The 22,327-nt window shown below is 46.6% G+C and overlaps 2 protein-coding genes across 5 annotated transcripts; one reads left to right on the top strand and one right to left on the bottom strand.

The window, feature by feature from the left end:
- Positions 1-1,246: 1,246 nt before the first annotated feature.
- Positions 1,247-13,256, bottom strand: COPS3 (COP9 signalosome subunit 3; the record flags this gene model as incomplete). Of its 4 annotated transcripts, none has more annotated exons than XM_082006956.1 (12): positions 1,247-1,367; positions 1,625-1,705; positions 2,296-2,409; positions 2,756-2,842; positions 3,684-3,857; positions 5,042-5,182; positions 6,451-6,630; positions 7,397-7,489; positions 8,357-8,406; positions 8,519-8,631; positions 10,361-10,508; positions 13,196-13,256. In XM_082006956.1, 12 exons carry the CDS (start codon positions 13,254-13,256, stop codon positions 1,314-1,316), a joined length of 1,296 nt encoding a protein of 431 aa, XP_081863082.1. In that variant the 3' UTR covers positions 1,247-1,313. The 4 variants fall into 4 exon arrangements, with proteins under 4 accessions (XP_081863082.1, XP_081863083.1, XP_081863084.1 ...); XM_082006957.1 differs by having other exon boundaries at positions 10,361-10,490; positions 13,202-13,256; XM_082006958.1 differs by lacking the exon at positions 3,684-3,857 and having other exon boundaries at positions 10,361-10,490; positions 13,202-13,256.
- A 2,116-nt stretch (positions 13,257-15,372) lies between these two features.
- NT5M (5',3'-nucleotidase, mitochondrial) lies at positions 15,373-20,527 on the top strand (the record flags this gene model as incomplete). Its single annotated transcript, XM_082006811.1, has 5 exons — positions 15,373-15,636; positions 19,018-19,118; positions 19,587-19,647; positions 20,048-20,162; positions 20,370-20,527. The coding sequence occupies 5 exons, from the start codon at positions 15,373-15,375 to the stop codon at positions 20,525-20,527; spliced, it is 699 nt and encodes a 232-aa protein (XP_081862937.1).
- Between the last annotated feature and the right edge of the window lie 1,800 nt (positions 20,528-22,327).

Below are 22,327 nucleotides of genomic sequence, written 5' to 3'. Positions count from 1 at the left end.
TGGCACGAGCCAGAAATGCTTAGCTCCCACTTAGGCTCTTGAAAAAAAGCTGGCAGGTTAGCAGTAGCAAGCAGCTCCTAGTCAGGTGTTTAAGTAGGAAGCACTGGATGCTGAGCTTCTCACATTCTGACTTGATGACAGGTTTATTTATGCCCGATAGTAGGAGATTTGCACCAACATGAAGTGTTTCAAAGGTGTTTGAACAGCGAGAATCTTCAAATACATGAGAACTACAGAAAATTAGAGCCCATTGATTTGAAGGGTGAAGCACTTAAAAGAATCCAACAACATTTTTATGCTTAAAATAGTGAATTAAAACCCAGATAGCATCCCAGCAATGTTATCTCCAAATAAAATCCTGCATTTTGAGAGCCATATAGAATTCTATTTGTTCCATGTAGAATTATTTTCTTTGGAAACAAATATCTATAGCATCGCCTTCACTTAAAGAGATTTCCACCACAGAAAAGTATTAGCCTGTTGAATACCTTCATGCCAATTGTATAGGAACAAAAACGTAAATTTCTTCCAGTGTAAACAACTTCATATCTAGAATCCTCCAAAATGCCAAGGTCTTCCAAATATCCCTTTGCTTAGGCCTAATAAGTTTGATCTAATGTTATTAGGAGGGGTTTTTTTGTACCAGAAACTTAAAATCATAAATAGCTGTCATGTATGGATTCCCTACAGTAGTTTCTACTTTTCATCAAAACCACCTTACAAGGACTTGTTAATATGCTCACCCTTTTGGGAAGAACACAATTCTTACTTCATCATTTAATAGACAGCAGCCAGCTACACTGGGCATATGCCATAATGTAGAGAATTTACTTAAACTCCACCCCTCTCCCCCACCATACATATGATAAATCTGCACTTTGAGCCGACTTTAAATACAGAATAATGAACCAGTAATTATCTTGTAAGTGAACCAACACTAGTTTGTATTCTTCCCTGAATAACACTTTTTTTTTTTTGCAGAAGAGAAAAAAAGGACTGCTACAGAAACACAGCAACATTCAAACCCTTTAAAACAAAAGGTAGATTATTTAATGCATTAATGATGTTAATCTGAAGATAAATAAATCCACAACAGACTTTTAAGTTTCTTTTGAGATTTCCTTTTTCTTTGCAGAGAATATTTCTGATATTATACAGTACTGAGAGGGTGTTCTTTTATTTTCTTAATGTCCAGGTGAAAAGCAAAGCTCAGTTCTCTCTGCTCTCTTCGTGGAACTCCTCAATGCCCCTATTCCAGGCGTGATTCTTTCATAAGCTTTTACTTGAAAGCGGAGTGGTGAGCAACATTAATTTCAGGAATAACTGGATGGTTTGGTCCCTGAGTCATCTTCTTGAGAGCCCATACTCTGGAAGGGAGAGAGTTATTTCTTTTCAAAACAGGTCTGAAGGTTTACCTTTGAGACAGACAGTTCTTTGAAGTTAACAGGTAGGAAAATAAAGCGCACATGAAATAACATGCACTTCCATTTTGTTGTAAAGCATGATGTTTATGCATGTATTATTAATACATAATTAATAACACTGTAAATACTGACATTCAGTGCAACACATACTCACTGCACTCAATGTCTTGCATACTCTTACAAGACATTAAATCAGTTACCTTCTGCACAAACTGAGGGTTCACAGTGATCTCTTGATCCATGGCTTTCAGTCGTTCATCAAGCTCTATACATTTCAGCATCTTAAAAATATGTATTAAGTTGATTAATTTGTCCAGCTTGTACATGATCTTCAAATATTTCATGGCTGTGCTATGTAGAACCAATAACGCCATCATAGAAGTTCCATGTCAAAATGTTTTCATCCCTCATCTCCCAAACAAAAGTGTCAGACCACTTTTTATTCCCTTATTTTGATCCATGTCTTCCTAACAATCCTTTTCAAGGCCACTGATAGTCCCATGAGGGTCAGCCACCTCAGCCTCCAGGCAGGTTATCAACAGCCAGTGGAAATGATCCTTGAAGCCTAAAACTCTAAAAACAATCTTTCTAATCCATTCAGTTCAAGGAACTTCACATCAACATCAAGCAGCCCGTCTACTGAAACACCTCAAGCTGTACAAAAGATACAACAGGGAATGCATTGACAGTAAATGAATATAAATCTAAAACCTTTAAATAAACCTTTAAATACCGGTGAAATAGTCAAATAATGATTCATAGTCCTCAATCGCTAAATGTACCTACACTGGCTTCTCCCAGCATCTCTCTGGTTACAGACTAAGGTTCTTTGGTAAGAATTCCGAAAGCAGTTAAGATCTTAAAGATTTACCTCCTGATCAATGTTATGAAGCATAGCTGGATTGTTATATTTTTCAGGATTATCATGGAAACAGACCATACCATCTTTCTGATTAATACTTGCAAAGATTTCACCATCTTCTATCTGAAATGAGAGAAGGTTTCATGTAAGGTATCACTAAGAATAAATGTCAGGTAACTACAACACACAGATTCCTTGTGGAATCATCTTTAACTTGTTTGCTTTTTATTTCCTAACAGCTTCCCAAAGACAAATGGTGCATGCCTTATCTTAAGACAGAGAATATTTTTTAAGATTTTTTTTTGAGAACAGTCTAAACACCACAACAGACTGACAGTATTTCCTTCACCCTGAAAAAGAACCATTCTTCAAGCCATTCAGAACATGACCTGCCAATCCAAACACCTGGAGAGTCTTACGTTGGATCAATTTTTAAATTAGGATAGTTTAGCCAAGTCAGAAGTCTTACCATATGGAGGACGTATTTTTCTGCTTCTTGGGGCCCCGACAACTGCACTCGACTTGCCATGTCTTGTAACGACAATGTTAAAAATGTCTGAAATTTAGAAAGTATCAGACCATTAAAACTAGATGTTAAGAACTTTCCCTATCAATCCTTCATGACCTATGCAATCTTATTTTAAAGTCCAATGGGAAGAAACAAGTGGAACACATAGTTATAAAAGCACCATGAGAGTGGAGTCAGTTCTTCCTCTAAAGACATTAATTTTTTATACTGTGCATGTATGCAGACCAAACTGATGGAGTCATTATTCCATTTCTGCAATTCTTTTTTACCCCAGACACAGTCCTGACCATGTCTCAACCTCTTCCCTCACCTTTTTACATGAATAAGGTGACTGTCGAACCCTTGAATTTCCTTCAAGAGATGTCTATATTGCATTCCTTCTGAGGTTAGTTCTACTGCAACAAACATCATCAGACCTTGCCAAAAAAGAGCTTTCCCCTAATCATCTTCAAGCATTAATCTGATCTCTCAGTTGAAGGAGCACATCACTCCACTGCTTCTGGTTTTCCTTTTACTTCAGATACTTCCAAAACCTGAAGTAGCCTGTAAAGTTCAGTTTTCCTATCTTCTGAATAGAGAGGAAGGACATTGGGTAGCAGCGCACACAACTTCTTTGATTATGTATGAAAATCTCATGGGCAAACTTCTCTGATAGACAGACATATTGAACCACCTTTTAAATAATGCAGAAGTAGCCAACTGAATTAGTTTTTTATATAGAGCATTTTAATCTCATTTGTTTCAAAGACACAAATCCCAGTTTTAGTAATTTCTCTCTGACATTACTACATTATCATTTTGCTCTGAACTGAATACATTTCAGAGATACACCACGGTTTCTCAGCAAAACAAAACCCCTACATCTTACCTTGGTTAGCCTCTGAATATTCTTTTTGTAGAGAGATGACAAGCATTGCTTAACCAGCCCCATATTGTTATCCCTTGTGAATGTTTCACTGTGTTTGTTCACCAGATTTCGAAGCTCCGAGGGTTTATTGGTTGAATAAACTTGCGCTAATTCATGGTAAGCATTGCTAAGGGGCTGCAATTAGAAAAATGAGAACCCTTCTTAAAGAACACGGTGTTCAACCAGCCTCACAAAACCAATTCACTACTTCAACATTAGAAGCCACGCAGGCATAAAAGTAAATTTAAGAAGCTCAAGCATCTCATAAAAAATACATGATGCCCATACGTGGTTTTACAGCAATGACAGATCCTTGTACACTCAATTCATATTACTGCAATGTAAGATTTAATAAACATCATTCAAGGATGTCTGTATGACAGTTCTAGCTACAGGAGAACACGAAAAAGTCCATTAGCTGACCAGCATATGAAGTAAGCTGAATTCAAGGTAAGTAGCACATTGACTAGTCACTGCCCATCTGTTCTATTTGTTCAACCCTCTAAGACATTTGACACTACCTCTCATACTTGACCACAATGCATCACAGCACAGACAACAGAGAATCAGAGAGTGAAAACTAGTTCACCTAAATTACTTTAAAATGGCAATTGTTTGAGCTTGCTTATTAGTACCTGAAATTAGAAGAAGATTTCTGGAAATCTTTAAAATTCAGGTCACAAATCAACAAACTCGGCATTAAATAAGAATTAACCAACCTATAGAAGTGTGTTATCTACCTAGGATCAGAACTCTCTCGCTAGCAGTTTTGTCCTCCACCCTACATGTCCTAATCAGAATGCTTACGGACTCCAAACTCGCAGCTTTTTCAAAACCTTTTATTCTTTATAAAGCTGGAGTTTTGGGATAAACTATTTAGCATTTTGTTACTTCAACTAGATGAAGTTACAGGTTGAGTGTTTTTACAAGGACACTGCATATTGAGAGACAAGTGAAATCTGAGTCTTGAGTTCTAGTGTAAAATGCTCTCAAGGGATGTGCAGCATCAGTGAAGCGAATATTGGCAAGTTCTATTCAACCCTAAAGTTTTTCCAAATTTAAGTTTAAAAACCCTGTATCACCAATAAGAACAATACAGTTTGTTTGTAATAGACATAGAAGTTGCCAGACAATCTTTAGCTGTTGTACACCAGAAAGGCAGCAAGAGCTGTACTCTGGCACATTGCGTATTATTTCCCCTGATCTGCAATGTTAAACAGTACCATCAAATAAGGGTAAGGAAAAAGAAATAATCTTGCCAACGCTGTTTACAAACCAGATTTGTCATTCTATTATTTAGCTGTATTTGCAAGACTTACCTTAATGAATCTACCAACTATCTGGGAAGTGTATTTTGGTAGCTGCTGAACTTTGCCAAGTAGTATCAAAGAAACTAGAATATACTTTTTATATGATTCCAACATAATATGACTGACTGCCATGGCTGGAGTAGTTATTGCCTAAGCAAGAAAGAAAGAAACGGAATAGAAATTTAGTATACTTCCTGGTAGATCCTGGTAGCTACTGCATTAACAAAAAATCTCATTTTAAGGCTGCATGCAGAAAGGATACAATGACACATGAAATACACCTTTGAGCATTAAAGCTTAACTAACTTCTGTCAAAAGTAACTATCCAAGTGTCCTAAAAAAGAAAATTCTGTACAAGCTACTCAAAACATATCATGTTATAGTGATGCCTACCTTAAAATAACCCTGTTAAGATCAAATCAAAACTTCTTTCCTTGGTATATATCTAAAGTTATTCTAGACATCACCTGTAGCTACTTGTTACCAGGAATGATTATATAGTTCCTGTAGAACCTGGATTTACATAGATCCTTAAAGAGGTTTTACAAAGCTATTCCCTCATCAGATCCTGTATTTCAGTATGCTGAAAGAGGTCTGCAGAATAGGGAAAAGGGGTTTTAGTTTACTATGACACTGCTAGCTACTCAAGAGCTCACCTTTGTTTACAGATGAGAAAAATTGCTGGAACAGTTTGTTTTGCACATTTGACAGCATTTCCATCTCATACACACACACACACAGAGTTTTCCCAATTTTGCGATTTTATCTTCTTTCACAGAGAAAGTAAAAGCAGCAAATATTTTAATAGACTTGAGTCTAACTCCCCTCGTAAATTTAGCAAAGGTCTTAGCAAAACCACTGGACTATTTTTTCTTTAAGAATACACAATTCTGAACGTCAGCCTGTGAACTGTTACTATGCTAGCAGCAATAAGCAGGCATCTGAAAAATATTTATAGTGAGATAAATTTAACACCAACCCTTGAGTTGCATAGTTTTATGGTGCAATAGTTACTTGGCTGTAAGAGACCTTCTTAAAGAAAATATCTCTAAAGACAGTTTGCTTGTTACTTCACTTTATACACTAAAAAGTACCACTCAGGCTGTACCTTTCACAAGGGAGCTAACAATGAACACTAAGCCAAAATGAGGTTTTATGTATTACTATGATGAACACATGTGCTAAACCAAAACCTATGTGAATGATGAACTGCAGTATAGATCTGTTAGTAGAATTATATCCTTAAGGTTAAGAATGAAAATAATTGGAGGCTGTTTGTACTTTATGTTGGGTTCACAGCTTTTATTGCTGTCCTTGGTGGCAATTCAAAGATGATATGTTCTCTCAGCACTATTACGCATGCTACTTTGGCCTTTCAATCAATCACACTTTAGACATACCATTTTATTTAAAGTTACCTGTTCATAAAAGTAGAGTGCTCTTTCAAAGTTCTTTAGCCCAGTGTATATCATCCCACCATAGTAGTAGTAACATAAAAAGTGCTTCGCATCATATGCCCCATTCTCTTTACAAATATCCATCATGTCCACATCTAGATACGGGAGGGCAGGTTTAAAGCATTTTGCTAACAAACAGAGCTACAAGAAAATAAATCAGGTTTTCATAAATTAGCCATTTCCATTCAAATTTCCATGAGGAAAAAGTTGAAACTAAATTCATCTAGTACTATTTAATAAATCTCACTCCTCCAAGAGTGAAGAAACAGTGCACGTCAGTAGTGCTGTAACACAGATTATTCATTGTATCATGATATTTGGAAAACCCTTAACACAGACTGTGAACTGTTATAAATTATCTGAATCCTAAAGGAATTTGACTCTGACAAAGCTGCTTGAAACTCCAGGCTTTCCAGACTACCATGCTGGCAGCACTAAATATTGCACTAAACATTCCTGTCCAACCTTAAATCCCAGGAGCCAAGAATGAGACAGAAGTGCAAATCCAGGCCAAAGACACCAAGACAAACATGCCTTTTGTCAAAACTGAGCAAACAGTATCTGGATATTACACTTATACCACCTATGACAAGCTGTGTGTGACTTTCAGCCCAGAGAGAAGGGATGTTAAAGGACTTTTAGAAGTCATCAACAAAACCAAAGAGCTGCGAACATGCAGATTGAACATTTAAAATTAACAGAAGGGGATTTAATTTCAGTATATCATACTATTTATTGGGGGGGGGGGGGCGGCGGCAGAACGGGGACGACACCAAAACAAAAACAATAAACCAAGCAGTTAAAAGCCATTTTTACATTGCAATATGCAAACATGCATTTCCTCAAAAGGTTATAGGTATTTTATAAGCTTTTACTCTCGTAAAAAGCCCTAATGCTCCCCCCTTACCTGGCAGAGGTCTGCATGTATTGAGGTCAGCTGGTTTGTGTTCATCTGCATCTTGTCTATGGCTTGTCTGAGAATGCTAATTCCTCGCAGGGGCTGTCAGAAATTACATCTCTTTCAGATAATTTCTCATAGATGGCAGCACATTGGATCTTATGTTGACACTTACAAATGAAAAATAACACTAATTGACAGGTTCCTTTAAGTAATAATGAACTTGAGGTTCCCTCTTTGTAGGATACTGCAGTCTCTCAGAAAATAAAACTAACCTTGGCTATACAATTCCTCCTAATAAACTAAATGAAGTCATAAATTCTGCTCCACAAAGCCAACCTCATCAGGTATACAGTAATTTGTACCGATAAGAAAACCATTCTGGACTCCATGACACCATCTAAATTCCCACCAAAATAGAAAGGCAAGTCTCTTGCTTTATTGCACTTGGACCAGACTTGACCTCTACTTCTATTTCAGGCTAGATTTTACTAAAATGACCTGAAAAAGTGAGTATCCTAGCAACAAAAACATCAGGCAAATATTTCCTAAACAAGCTTCCTTTACGTTTTAAGGCATTTCATTAAGAACATTATATAAGATTGGTGAGAATAACACTGAAACTAGTATCACTGACTCACCAGCGCTAATGATTTTTGCAGCGCTCTCCTACTCATGCACACCAGGTACTTGGTACTACAGATTTCCTAGTTTATGTAAAAGAGTACATTTTTAGGTAACGCTCTGCCAAAAAAAAAAAAAATCTTCCTTACATTTTCCTTAAAGAAATTTTAAAATCTTTGTTCAGGTTCATTACCTCTCAGTAAACTTAACAAGTAAGGAGCCGCACAAAAGTATTTAAAGTGAAGTTAGTGGCAAATTTTTATGAAGGAGTAGGAGACTGCTAACATCCCCTTTAAGAGCTTGGATATGTAGGTAGCTTATTTGTCTTAGATGATACTTGCTCACCTGTTTTCTCTCCACAAGGGCATTTGTTAACTGGTGGCACAGGCCAGCAACTAAATACAGTAAAAAATAAAACAAAACAAAAAAAAAAAAGTGAAAAAAAAACAATCAGTAAAACCAAACTATCCAAAAAATATATAAAGACTCAAAGTAAGCTTAACTTACAAGTGTCTGTTGCATATCTAATGTGTTCCCCATTACAAGTGCTGATAAAAAGTTGCACCTGTGAGAACAGCGTTTCAAAGTCAGGGATGCTGGGCATAGAAAACTTCACAAACCTAAAACAAACAAAGAAAAAACTATTAGCACTCACATAAATAAAAAAGCTTCATCTTCATCACTAAGTTTCTGCAGATGCACATAGATGCTTGCAAACAAATCCAGAGTGTTTACAACAGATGGCATTTAATTTCCCCGGGAGCTGCAAAACATTTGAAAATATGCTTTCTGTGCACACCTCCATTCTCAATCTAGTGCAAACTACAATTTAGAACTATGGTGAACAAAGATCATTTTATCTGGTACAATAGTTACAGTAGTAATAGAAACCCTGTCTAACAATGATGAACTGTAATACTCAGCCACATGTCTTCTCTGGACACTTTTGCCTATCCTAAAGCCATCTCCTGCTTGAATGTACTCAAGATTTCTCAAGTATTAAATTATTAGAGGTGTATCTCTTGTTAGGAGCTCTTTCTCTTCACTTCCAGTTTCTCTGCATCTCTGGTGGTTCCTTGGCACCCTACAGGCTGTAGCTTTGCACACTGCTGCTTCTGTAAGATGAACTATGACTATGCTCATCTGAGGGCAATGAAAACTCTAGCTCTGCATCCTACAAATGGCAGAAAAACATACAGAAAAACTCTGTTTAATGCTGTTGGAAGGTACCCAACCCTGCCCATACCTCAGTTGCTATGCACTGTAATATGCAGTTCAAACCTACCTAGATGATGATGAACTGTCCTTTCCCACAAGGCTTATGACTGTCCAGGTTACATGCCATCCCCCCGCCACCCCTTCCCTGTCTCTTCAGAGTCTTATTCTACCAGCGTAGGAGTTTGCCATGCCACAGTTTCAGCCGGGAGAACTTTCCTATACACTCCACTGATACCATGTCTTCAAATAATGTATTTTACATATTATTTCTTATAAACAGTTATCTTCCTTCCTCCACCTGTTTTAATGATTGTTTTCATGTACCCCATGATACAACTCTTCTGCTAACGCAGTACCTATGCCCTGCTTTTTGTAAATTCCATAATGCATTTTTATGAGATTATAATAGATTGTAATATTAAGTGCATTATCTCTGTGTATTACAGTCAGTTTGTTTCAAAAGGGTAGTAAAACAAGTACTAGAATTCTGACCTTTCCTTTAAAAGGGAACTTTAAAATAATAGTAGAACCTGTAGACGCTTCACTTGCAGTTACATACAGCTAGAAACAATAGTTTGAGCTTCAGGGCCAAATATCCTTACCTTACCTCAGCATCACCAAGGCAACTGAAGTATTATCTTAAACTACAGACAGCAGCAAGGGCCTCAGTACTGTCTAGAGACAAATACCCACGAACTATGATAAGAAGCCATGCTTCATTGGAAAAAAAAAAAGTGCATGGCTTCGTGCTTACAGTTCAGCACACTAATGCCCTGCCAATCAAGTTTGTAAAAGTTAGTTTTATACCTTTTTGCTGAATACGTACGGAAAAATACTTAAAGGCATAAACAAGAGAAATAGATACAGCCTTAAGAAAAAGACAGTCCCAATACTACCATTTGACAGCAATGGCATTAACAAGCTCCAGAGGTTTTTTTTCCTTTTGAAAATACAAATTTGCCTTGGTATTTTTATTACCAAAACGAGCATCACCAAAGGAAACTAAGCACCATTCTGAGAAATGCAGATTGAAAACATTTATGTCCAAAAGAAAAACATTTGGTTGACAATTCAGCATGTTGCCTGAAGTTTTAATACCAAAATATTTATTCAAAAGAAAGCAACACTTACAAGACAGCAAGAACGCCTAATGAGTGTTCCTGCACATCCAGGGCACCAAGCACTGTATCCAGATGGGAAAGATTTTTTGCTAGCAGTTCTCCACTTTTATTGATCAGTTCACAAAGCTGGGTCATTTGCCCTGAAATACAAAACATTGCTGTCAAACTCTAAATAGAGAACACTCATGCGTTCCCATACTTCATTACACGCTTCCTTGTATAACCTGAGGAAAAAGGTAGGAAGAAAAAAAAAATCAGAGAAAAAAGTAGTATCACCCAGATAATTTACTTTTCTTTAATACAATAGGCATCAGTTATACACAAGTGAGGTACCCGCCATATGTTTTTTTTTTATAAGGTGACAGCTAAGCTTCTGGCCTTTGGGATTGCAAAGGAAACCCTTGTAACACAAACATAACGTGAAAAGCAGCATCAGCTCACCTTGTTAGAGAGGGGGGAGGCTTCAGGGTCTTGTATCAACACCAAGCTCACTCTAAGCCAAGTCTACTGTGATGCAAAATTTTACCTCAAGTGGGTAAGTTTATCTACACTTGTACCTTCTAGGTGTTATAAGACAAAACACAAAACCAAAACAGTACCAAAAATAGTTTCCTCCACTTTCTAAAAAAATGCCAATACCAGAGTCTGTTCCTTGCTGCTTCTCAAGTGCCCTGCTCATAAGCATTTTTTTTGAAGTAGACATTAAAATCACAACTAAGTACCAACAACAAAAAGATTTAAAAATCTGTTCTTAAATTTGCTTTGTATAATTAAAACTACAATGTTATTCTATTTGTTGTAAACTACAAACACAGCATGAAAGGCACCTATTTTGAATTAGGAAGGTACGGTAAGCCCAAAAAACCTTACAAAGAAAGCAGACCTATTATCATGAACTGCTTTCGAAGTCTTCTCCCTGCAATTTACTTGAATTAAAAACTACACCTTTCTGAAGCAGAGTATTGTTTCAATGTTCAATCCTTGCAGATTAGAGAGAAAAAAACAGAGGTTGTTTCACCTTTACAAAAATCTTAATAAAATGAGGAATAGTGCCTCCATTCATCAACACTATTCTCAACTCTCTGGCCTTTTCCTTTGAAAATGAAAACCTGGGAAACCCTAGCAATGGAACGTTAACTTTGAAGTAACAGCTGAATCAAAAGTTCCAAACGGTGAACCAGAGCCCAGGAACTCCAGAAATCTGTCCCCAAAACAGCTCTCTCCATAAGGAATTAAAACTCAAGGCATAAGCATGGAAAGGAATAGGGCTTGTAAAGCTCTCTGTGGTTTGGTAACAGTATTCAAGCATTACAAATCTTTAGTTCTGGTGTCCTCCCTAGCAGAGAAATCTACCCACTCTACAGCTGTCATCTAGCATTCCCCTAAAAAACAAAGGAAAAACCCCCAAAACAACCCTCTACCCACAAACACACACTGAACAACTTACAGTGTAAGTAGAAATACCCACACCAAGCCCAACTAAATGTCCATTTATGTCACCTCCCATGCAGCCAAATGCCAATAACAAGAAACCAACACCACCACAAGTACGTTTATTCTCATAACCTCTGGCAGCCTAGATTTACTTCCTCACAGAGAACAGCTTATCCCTAATGGGAGAATTTCCATGAAGTCATATAATCATAAAATAGTTTGGGTTGGAAGAGACCGTTTAGGGTCAGAGCCCCATCCAACCTGACCTGGAATGTTTCCAGGGATGCGGCATCTACCACCTCTCTGGGCAACCTCTGCCAGTGTTTCACCACCCTTGTGGTGAAAAATTTCTTCCTTACATCTAGTCTAAATCTACCCTCTTTTAGTTTAAAACCATTACCCCTTGTCCTGTTGCTACAGGTCCTGCTAAAAAGTCTGTCCCCATCTTTCTTATAAGCTCCCTTCAAGTACTGGAAGGCTGCAGTAAGGTCTCCCCGGAGCCTTCTCTTCTCTAGGCTGAACAACCCCAACTCTCTCAGCCCGTCCTCATAGGAGAATCAACCAGTCTTCCCTTGGACCTTGTAACAAACAAGTTCTCCAGCTAAGCTACATGCATGTAAAGAATCGCCTTTTAGGGAGCATCAACACAGACAGAAAGTTCAAGAACTAGGAAACGCTGTGCCCACACATAGAAAAATTAGGAGTCTGGCAATGAAACTAAGGAATGCTAACTATGGTTATTAGCCTTTCTGAAGGCTTGGTTAGGGCAATTCCGACATACAGTCTCAGGTCTCCTATCACATGCTTCTGTGATAAGGGAGAACTCTTCTGTCCAGGCTCTACTTTGTCCCCAGGAGCTAACACTTCTGAAGTGTATTTTAAAACACACATGCCACGACTTGCATGCTCATCACTCAGGTGACAGGCTGGGCTATATAATCCTAGTTAAAGTCCCAGTGATGCGCAGTCCTAGCCCCTGATTTTCAAGGCTCAGATTTTGGCACAACCGCCGGTGCCGGCTTCACTCCACTCACCCGGGACCTCCAACTACCGAACACCATTAACCTGCCGCTGCCCTGGGAGAAGAAGCGAGGAGCAGTGAAGGGCAGAGCCGGCTCCCCGGGCCCTGTCAAACCAGCGGCAGCTAAACCCTTCCGAAGCCGCCTCTGCGTGCGGCGAGGGAGCCCTGAATTAGAGCCCGGCAAGGGCCCCGCCAGACCCACCAGCCCCCCCGGGGGAGCAGCAGCGCCGGACCCGCGCCTGAGGGAGAGCCGTGAGAGGGGTGCAGGCCCCGGTCCGCCCTCCGCAGCCGCACGGGGCCTGGAAAGCTCCGCCGGCCGCCGCCCCCTCCTCCCCAGGCCCCGCTGGCTCCCCACCGCCACCCGGGCCCGCACGCGGGTCTCCCTCCCACGGTCACCTTGGGCCGAGAGCTGCCGGACGCTGTTGACGAACTGCTCCAGGGCCGACGCCATCTTGGCGGCTGGCGGCGCGGCCGCGCGCGCTGCGGGCGGGGTGGGCGGAGGGAAGGAGGGAGGGGAAAGGGGGCGGCGCGGACCGGGAGCGGCGGGGGGAAGCGGGAAGGAGCTACCGCCACGGGCGCCGTCGCCGCCAGCCAATCAACCGCCGCTGGGGGGGCCGCGCGACACGCGTCATTTCCGCCGCCTCGCCACCTCTCGCGAGAAGCACGGTCGCTATGGCAACCGCCGCCTTCCCTCCGCCCGCCCGGAAGTGCCCACTCTGCGTCAAGCACAAGGGAGGCCCTTTACAGCGCGAGAAGCCGTGACTCAGCAGGGCTGGGGAGGCGGGTTTGGTAGCGTCATGATAGCGTCACGCCTCCGCCCCGTGTCGCGGTGTGAGGGGCCGCCGCGGGCCGGTGGCCTCTCACACCGCGACACGGGGCTCTGCACTGTAGCAGGAGATTTAATTCCTTTTATCCCCTTTGACGGGGATAATGCGGTGGCTGAACGTGACGTGGTGGTTGTCGTCTGATTCTGGGTAATACTCGCCCTAATATCAAGGAACGGGATTTGAATTCTTCATTCAGGTTAATTCGGTTTATACAAATGGAAGTGTATTTTCCCTCCCTACAGGAGCTGAAGTGGTGAAGTTATGCAGCCCTGAGCTGCTGCCAGCAGCGAATTTGTTGGTCCTTCACTATGCCATGAAGAAGGAAGCCCTTCTGCCTGTCGTGGAGATGTGCATGTATTCTCTCGCTGCTTGGTCAGAAACATCAAGTTGTGTTGAAACCCCTTTCCTTCCAATAAGCAAAATGCCTCCGGTGCAAGTGAAAACTGAACACAGACTTGAAACGTCACACATTTTCCCTTCAAACCTCACTGTTAACGTTCACTGTCATGTACAGGCTGGCTGCCAGTTCTGCTCCTTCCTTTGTGCTGTGACTTTCCCCAAATCACCTGATCTCTACAGCTCATTTGCCCTTTCAGTGAAACAAGGACAATATATTCCACTGGAAAACATCCTGGAATTGAAAGATGAAATATTTTGGAATGGCTAAACCGTATTACTGCCGTCAGTTGAAATCTTTTCTTTCCCAGCTCAGTGGTTGCCTAATCCTGTTAGTTACACGCAGAGGCCTCCCCCTTCTTTAGCAGCTTTAATCCCCACAGTGTTTTTTTGACCAGTGATCTTTGCTCCTGCATCAGAACATACAGACCTTCACCGTGTGCTGTCTCTGCATCTGTCAGCGCTTCTTTTGGGTCCCGTTATCATCTTTTAAGGGTTCCTGTCACCCCTGGGGACAGAGCTGTGCCATACTGAGTGAGATCCTGGGCAGAGTATGCCCCCTCCCCACGAACTGGCAGAAACGGGTCTATTTTATGTCAAGGCTGAACTGCAAAAATCACCTCATTACGTATGCCCCCCCACCACGCAGATGTGCCCCGAAAGACCTACCCACTGTCCGCTCCAGGCAGGGACGGACACGGAGGCAGCGCGGGGTATCAGCAGGGGATGGGGGTGAGAGGGTCCGCAGCAGGCAAGGGGAGATGGGGCGTGGGGTGCCCCCGAGGCTGAGAGGGAAACTGAGGCAGGGGCTCGGCGCCGCCCCGCAGAGCCTCCGCTGCGGGGCCGGGGAGGGAGCGGGGCCGCAGCAGGCTCAAAGCGGGCGGGAGGCGCGGCCGTCGCAGGGCGCTGGTTGCCGCTTTAAGGCGGTGCCGCCGCTCCGGGCTCGGCCAAGCACCGGGAAGAGGAACTGGGCTTTGCACTGCCGGGTCGGGGCGAGCGCACCGCCGTGCACCGGGCGGCCCCGGCCCGCCCGCCCGCCCGCCGCCTCCGCCGCCGCCGCTTGCTCCGCGCTCGCTGCGAGGGAGGGATGGGGCGGGGAGGGGGAGAAGGCGCTGGGGGCGAGGACGGGCCTTTGCATCCCTCCCTGCAGCCCCTCTGCTCCCCGCTGCACCCCCCCTGCTCCCCGCTGCACCCCCCTTGCATCCCCTCCGCTCCTTCCTCCTGCAGCTGCAAGGGGACGCGCTTGCCAGGGCCGCCTGCTTGCAGGGTGCGTGCTTGAAATAAAAGCCCCCCCCTCCTGCCCGGAGATCCCCCCCACCCCCTGCCCCGAGTTCCCCCTCCACCATGATTTTGTTGAGCAGCTTCTTGCACCTGCGGCCTCGGCGCTGCGGCGCGTTCGCAGGGCTGGGCAGGGGGGCCAGCCCCACAGTGGGGTCCCGCAGGGCTCTGCGGGTGCTGGTGGATATGGACGGGGTGCTGGCCGACTTCGAGGGAGGCTTCCTCAAGAAGTTCAGGGCCAGGTACCCCGACAAGCCCTACATTGCCCTGGAGGACCGGAGGGGCTTCTGGGTGTCGGAGCAATACGGGCGCCTGGGACCTGAGCTGAGTGTGAGTCTATGCATCCCCGGCTCTGCGCGTGGCCCTTGTTTGCTCTGCGCCGTGCAGCTGGGGCTCCGGTCCCACGGGACCCGCTGGCCTCCGGCTCGTGGGTGTAACGCTGGGGAGGGCTGTGGGTGCTGGCCGGAGCTCCCACCGACACAGGTCTGCACGCAGGAGGGCTTCCAGCAGTGCCTCTTCTCTCAGAAATCCAGCAGTTTTCATGCACATCTGTCTCTTTTTCCCTGCATGCATGGATGGTGATAAATGCAAGGAAAGGAGATCTTTGACCATCTGATTTCATAGGTGTGTTTTTCTAGCTCTGATTTGGCCAAGCTGTGTGGATTGATGCTGTTCCTAGATGGATTATTTAGTTCCTCAACAGTAATGTGAGGGGTGGGACGCAACAGAAAAGTTGAGAGCAAACCATGATGCTTCATGTGAGGGCTTACTTAAAATTAAAACAGCTCCTCCCATGCCTGAAAATTAGTGTATTCATTTTAATCATTATGGCCTAATAGCAGAAGCTCTCTTTATATTCTACTTATCATTCAGCGAAGAGCTGAGTGCTGCAGAAAGTCCTTTTCTGCCTCTACAAGTTTACCATCTCGGTGGGATGTCTGTGGTCTCATCTGCAGATTGCAACTGCACTAGTTGAAAGATGTTACAGCAAATAAAAGTACTGTTGTTGTTAGTGGTATGACGGCTACAAGGAAGGGAGCGTGAATAAGGTTTGGAACTTTCCTACTGGCAAAGTCCTAAACAGCTTAATGAGCTGAAGGAATAATGTGTCCCCTCTAGCTGGGATTGATGAAAGGCAAATAGAGGACATCATTCATGCAGTAAGGCAGATGCTAAAAGTTTGGCAGGGCTAATGCATTATAACATTGTTTTTTCTTAATCTTAACTACTTTGGATGTGTTAAATGAAGTGAGCTCATCTTGTGTCTGCTCTCATCACATAAAACCATGACAACCTTGGGCTGAACAAGTAGTAAAACTTCCACAGACCAACTTCAGGGCAGCCCTGATTTCACCTGTGGTTACAGACCAGCAGTAAAGAGAGTAGGAGCCGCTCTGTGGCTACAGGCACATGGGCCGTTCCAGTCTCCCTTCGTCAGAGAGCACCATCGACCTGCTGCAGGAGACCAGAAAATAGGTGCAAGAGAGTCCAAGAAGCTGAAGGTCCCAGCTCTGAAAGGGAGAACGACAGCTCAGCAATACGCTGAGCACACAGATCTGGAAGGATGGGGAGCCCTGGACGGGCAGGGAAATTGCTCATGGGGAGAGAGAAGAAGAAGGAAATTGAGGGTCTGTCCTGCCTGATATGTAGTGGGATTTTCAGCCTGGGGGATTTTTCCATCTGCCGGACAGTGTGCTGGCTGCCGTGCCGCAGGGAGTTACTCTGGCTCTGGGAGCCGAGTGGGTCTTTTCTTCAAGATGAACTTAGTTCTTCCCCCATCGAGCTTGATTGCAAAATGCTTTTTGACGTAAGCGGAAGCAGAATAGCTACAGAAGTCCTTGCTGTAAGAAAACACTTCAGCGCAGTTTGAAGTGCTTTGCTGCATCAGGCCACATTTCTCAGATGTCTTTTGTGCAGCTACAGTCAGTATCTTAAAAATAAAACATCATTGCTCACCGGTCTAAAGCAGAGCAACTGGAGTTTGAATGTTTGCCTGGCCCCATGGCAAACTGTTGGGGTAGCTGTTCTTGTCATGGTGCCAGGAGGCATTTCTGCTGGCTCTTGCACCGAATCGGCATGTTTCATTTTGAACATGTATGAAGAAGGCTTGTCTTCCCTCCTCTGAACCACTGATGTTTGCTGTGGCTCAGGCAAAAGGGAACAGTGCAGCAGCTGATCTGAGTAGTCTGTCCTTTTAAGTTGGGTGTCTGGTCTTCTCATGTTACCTGGGATTTTTTGGAGAAATACAGGGTCTGATTCTGGCATGTCAAGTTAAATGCTCAGTGCCCAAATATGTAATGGCTTCATGCATTCATCTTCCTGAGAGCAGGCCAGGCGTGCAGCCAGCGTCCTGGCACAGGCAGCCAGCAGGACGAAGCAGAACGTGACTCCCAGAGTGGCCCCTGTGTTTGCTCTGGGGCGTTGCTGCCCTGAGCCTGGACCTCCCAGCAAAGCTCCAGTTGCACATGGTTGCCTGCTTTCTTCCCCCAGTACAGGTGCAGTAAAGGCAAAATGTGGTGGTTACCCACTAGATTCCCACTCATCAGGCAGGAGGGAGCTGCAAGTCTAGCTGGTGTGTCCAACCAGCTTGTTTGTTGCTACGTGCTGTGAGAACCAGCATATAAGCATCATGGAGGCTGGTCTCCCTTACCGTGATGTTCTGCCAGCCCCTCCGTACCCTTGCAGTACAAGAAAGCCAGGATGGGCTTAAAGTTCCTTTTGTCCTCATTCCCCTGCCTCAGAAACAGAGGTGCTCAAGATCAATCCTTCGGGGCACAGCTCCCTTCAAAACTTCTCCCAGCTGCACGTGCAGCTGCTGGGCTGTGCTGCAATGCCAGGACACGGCTGCTTCCTCTGCCCGCGGCCACGTTGCAGCACGCCCAGGCTCTCCTCCCCGAGGACCCACTGTCTGTGCAAAATAATTACTTTGCTTGGTGGCTGACAAGCCGTTACCTGTTTGAGGGAGTGCAGGGGATGCTGTTCCTTGGAGCTGCCTGGGCTCGTTGCTGGCAGCCCCTGGACTCTGCCCTTGTCCCAAGGTTTTGCTCCCTGTGGACTCTCTTTGCTCTGCTCTCCCTGTGCACCATACCAGTGTGCACCCCGGCTGCCAACTTGGATGTTAAGTGTTTCAAACCCTTGCTTGGAGACGCTCTATTTGCCTGGTAGACCTTGCGTAGGCATCCCTGGGGAAGAGCATCTGCATTCATCCTGACATGTAGTTCATCCTATAACATACTTTCTCCTATGAGAGCAGCCTGGTTGCTATTTTAAGTGATCTGATTGAGACAAATAGGCCAGACAGCATCTGGAGCTGAACAGCATCACATTACAGCGGGGCTACCAGGCCACATCAGCCGGATCCATGTGGAAGTGCCCCTCCGGACGCAGACCCAGGGTTTGGTTTACTTCTGGACAGCCTCGGCGTTTTGCCTTGGAGGAACGCGCTGCCCCCTCTGTAGCTGGGGAAAAGGCAAAACCCAGCCTACTCCAGAGCATCTCTGATCTAAATTGTATGGGATGCATGTGGGTTAGCAGGTGGGGAGCAGAGGAACCACAGAGGCAAAGTGTGTTAGCAGGAGGGGACCGGAGCCAGCACTCCTGCCTTCTCACTGTCACCATCTTCTGTCCTAGCAAAGGGTGGGGAAGATGCACATGCAGGGAGAAGAACAGCAAGAAGCCCTGTGCAAGTAACCCTTCTCCTTCCCCTCACAGGAGAAAGCCATCAGCATCTGGGAATCCAAGAACTTCTTCATGGAGCTGGACCCACTCCCGGGGGCTGTGGAAGCTGTGAAGCAAATGGCAAATTTGGCAGAGTGAGTAGGAACCTGCCCATGGTATTGGGGAATGGATGGGGGAGCAGCAGTGGCTTTGCAGGCTCATCCTCCTCTCAGCGGAAGTGCTGAATGCAACATCAGTGTTAAGAATGCCCACCAGCCCCCCAGGCATGGCAGGAAAGAGAGGGATTCGACCCCTGGAGCAGTTGCCAAGAAAATGAGCCATGCGCAGCCCCTTCCCTTCAGCTCTCTGCTCCCAGCAAGGGTGGCAAAAGGGGGAACATGCTTGTGCTGTGGGTGTGGGATCCTGTGAGGTGGGGCATTAACGTCTTAAATCACCCTGGTTTGATCTATGTGTGGCAGGGGATCTACCTTGGGCACCTGCCCGCTCGGGCACCGAGCAGGGTCTCGCAGAGGCAGCCAGGTGCACCTCAAGGGGGAGCAGGGTCTGATCAACGTGTTTGGCCATGGACTGACGCTCTGCCCCTGTTTCTCTCCTCGTGGCAGCACCGATGTGTTCATTTGCACCAGCCCGATCAAGAAGTACCGCTACTGCCCTTATGAGAAGGTGAGCAGGTCCAAATCCCGGCTCCCCCTCCCACACCACGCTGCCCGGCGACCCCCACGTGCCTCCGGCTGTAAAACGGCAGCGATATCTTCCTGCTCCACCAGTTTTGTTCCTAAGCATCTTCGCAGAACGGCAGCTCCGCTGTTGGCCGAGCTCTGCCATTTGAATGCACTGAGGTGCTTGGTCTTAATATTTCATCACGATGTCAAAAGCTGCTTGGCTTTAAAAGAATGTGAGCTCCAGCAGCATCCAAGTGCTTCCCACTGCTGAACTTGCTAAGTGGCCTGTTGTCCCTGTGTGGGTGCCAAGGCTCGTGCCGGGCGCTGATGCCGCTCTAGCGAGCCGCCCCTGCCCCATCCATCGGCCTTCCCACGCTCACCGCTCGCCCCTTGTCTTCCAGTACGCCTGGGTGGAGAAGCACTTCGGCCCCGAGTTTCTCGAGCAGATCGTTTTGACGCGAGATAAGACGGTGGTTTCTGCTGACCTGCTTATAGACGACAGACCTGATATAACAGGTAAGGGAGGTGCGGGGTGGCAGGAGTGACCGGACACAGCCCCGAGGGGCAGATGGCGTCCGGGGGTGATGGTCACTGGTCCCTCCCCGCTTGATTAGGCTCTCGTTAGGGGTTTGTGTCTGCAGGCTCCTCATGTTGGAGTAAGGTCAACCTCTGCGTCTCGCGGAGGGGTTGTCCAGAGTGCCAGCCTCTCTCCTTGCTTTGCAGGGGCCGAGCTGAACCCCAGCTGGGAGCACGTGCTCTTCACGGCCTGCCACAACAAGCACCTGCAGCTGAAGCCCCCCAGCCGCAGGCTGCAGTCCTGGACCGACGACTGGAAGGCCATTTTGGACAGCAAACGCCTGCCACCCCGCCAGGCCGCCTAAACACCGGCCTCTCACGGCCGCTCGGGGCTCGTCTCCCTGCAGAGTCCTGCTGAAGGCTGAAACCGTGGATGAACAGACAGACAGACACTGTCCCTGCTGCGGAGAGGAAGAGGAGGATGAGCTGGAGCGCCATGGCCACCCGGACCTGGAGAGCAGACCCCAGCCCGGCTGTGCCACAGGGGACGGGCAGCAGGATCGGCCCCGTGGCCCTGGCAGCCCAGCCGGGGGGCATTTCCCACCAGCTCCGGGGGTCACTGTGCTGTGTCTGCCCACCCTCGTGAGGCCAGCCCGGCCTTTCTGACCGATGAGGTCACCCTCAGCGTGTCACTGCCCTTGTGCGCTGTGTGGCACAGACTTGCTCTCCATCCTCGTCTCTGCATTGCAGCCGGGGATCGCACAGGGTGGCTCAGCGCATCCCTGCAGGGCTTCATACCGACGGGCTGCCTTGGGGGACGTTTCCCTCCTGGCTGGTGCCTGGGCCCGGGGAGAGGGGCGGCTAGAGAGACACTGCCCAGGCTCCCTGCACCAGCTCGGCTGTGCCATTCCGTGCAGCTGATCCACTCCTCCCGTGGATCTGGCCATGGGGAGGGAGCCCTGAGGCACCGCCACACCCAAGATGTAGCCGTCTTCCAGCTGGCAGGAGGGATCCCCGCTTGCCCTCGTCCCTGAGGAGCTGCTGCAGCTCTAGAGCTGATTTGGGATGAAGAGAGGGGCTCTTCTCCCACCTGCTTGTTGCTCATGGGCCGCTCACCCAGGACATCGCTGGGGCAGCGAGCAGGCAGCGGCAGTGCCAGTACCAGCCTGTCCTGGGAGCCGGGCAGCTCCTGCAGGAGCTCACGGCTCGCCCGGCCAGCCCGTGATGGGACGGTGGCTCCTGCCCGCACAGGGTGTGTGATCAAAGCAGCCCATTTCCCTCCTCCTGGTAGTGTCTGACATCAGTCTGCCAGGAAGGCTCGGGATGTGCGTCTGCCGGGCACCCTGCTTCCATGCAGAAGGTCCTGGGTGTTGCACCCCACCAGGGTCAGGCACTGGGACAGTCAATGCCGCAGAGTATCCTAAAGCCTGCGGCGCAGAGCTGCCTGTGAAAATGCCGCTGGGTGGAGAAGCTGGTGCAGGAGCTACGGCATCGCTGGGGAGTGGGTGAAGCAGAGGCACCACGGGTGCCCGAAGGGCAGGCTGAGGGTTGTGTTGATGGAGGAGTGTCACGGCTGCATCCGTGGATGCTGTTTTCAGTCCTCACGTTCCACAAGGAAAGAAAGTGGGGGGACGTTGCTGTTAAAGGCTGGGGAGCCCGTGAGAGGTGCCCACAAGGCTGTATCACAGGGTTAGTTTGTTCTGCAACCGCCGGCGGCTCTGCTGCTGTTCCAGCTCTGGATGCCTGGGGACTGAGCGTGCTGACAGCCCCCCTCACCCCTGCGGCAGCATTTGGCTGCCTGGCCGGTGCGAAGGGGCTGCGGCATGTGCGGCTGCCCGTACCAGCCGCCAGCGCCGGATGACCGTGCCGAGGCTGCTGAGCTCTGGGAGCGGCCAGCACTGCTGGGAAGCTGCACCTGGGCACCGAAAAAGGAGCGTCCTGGACCAAGGGGCGGCTCCAAGAAGGATGCTTTTTGCAAAGCTGTGCCCATAGCCTCTTCCTTCCCTGCCCGGCTCGTTCCTGCCTCTCCGAGCCTGCACCAGCCCGGCCTTGAACTGCAGCGACCCAGACGGCACCGGTAGCAGCACCAGCAAGCAGCCGCTGCTGCTTCTCCTCTGCCCAGCCCCGGAGAAGAGACGTCCCAGCTGTTGGGGAGAGCCCGGCGT

This window comes from Phaethon aethereus (genome assembly GCF_964289735.1).
Source record: "Phaethon aethereus genome assembly, chromosome: 15".
NCBI classification, from domain to species: domain Eukaryota; kingdom Metazoa; phylum Chordata; class Aves; order Phaethontiformes; family Phaethontidae; genus Phaethon; species Phaethon aethereus.
Note: the sequence above shows the minus strand (reverse complement) of the source record. Positions and strands in the feature narration are given on the sequence as shown.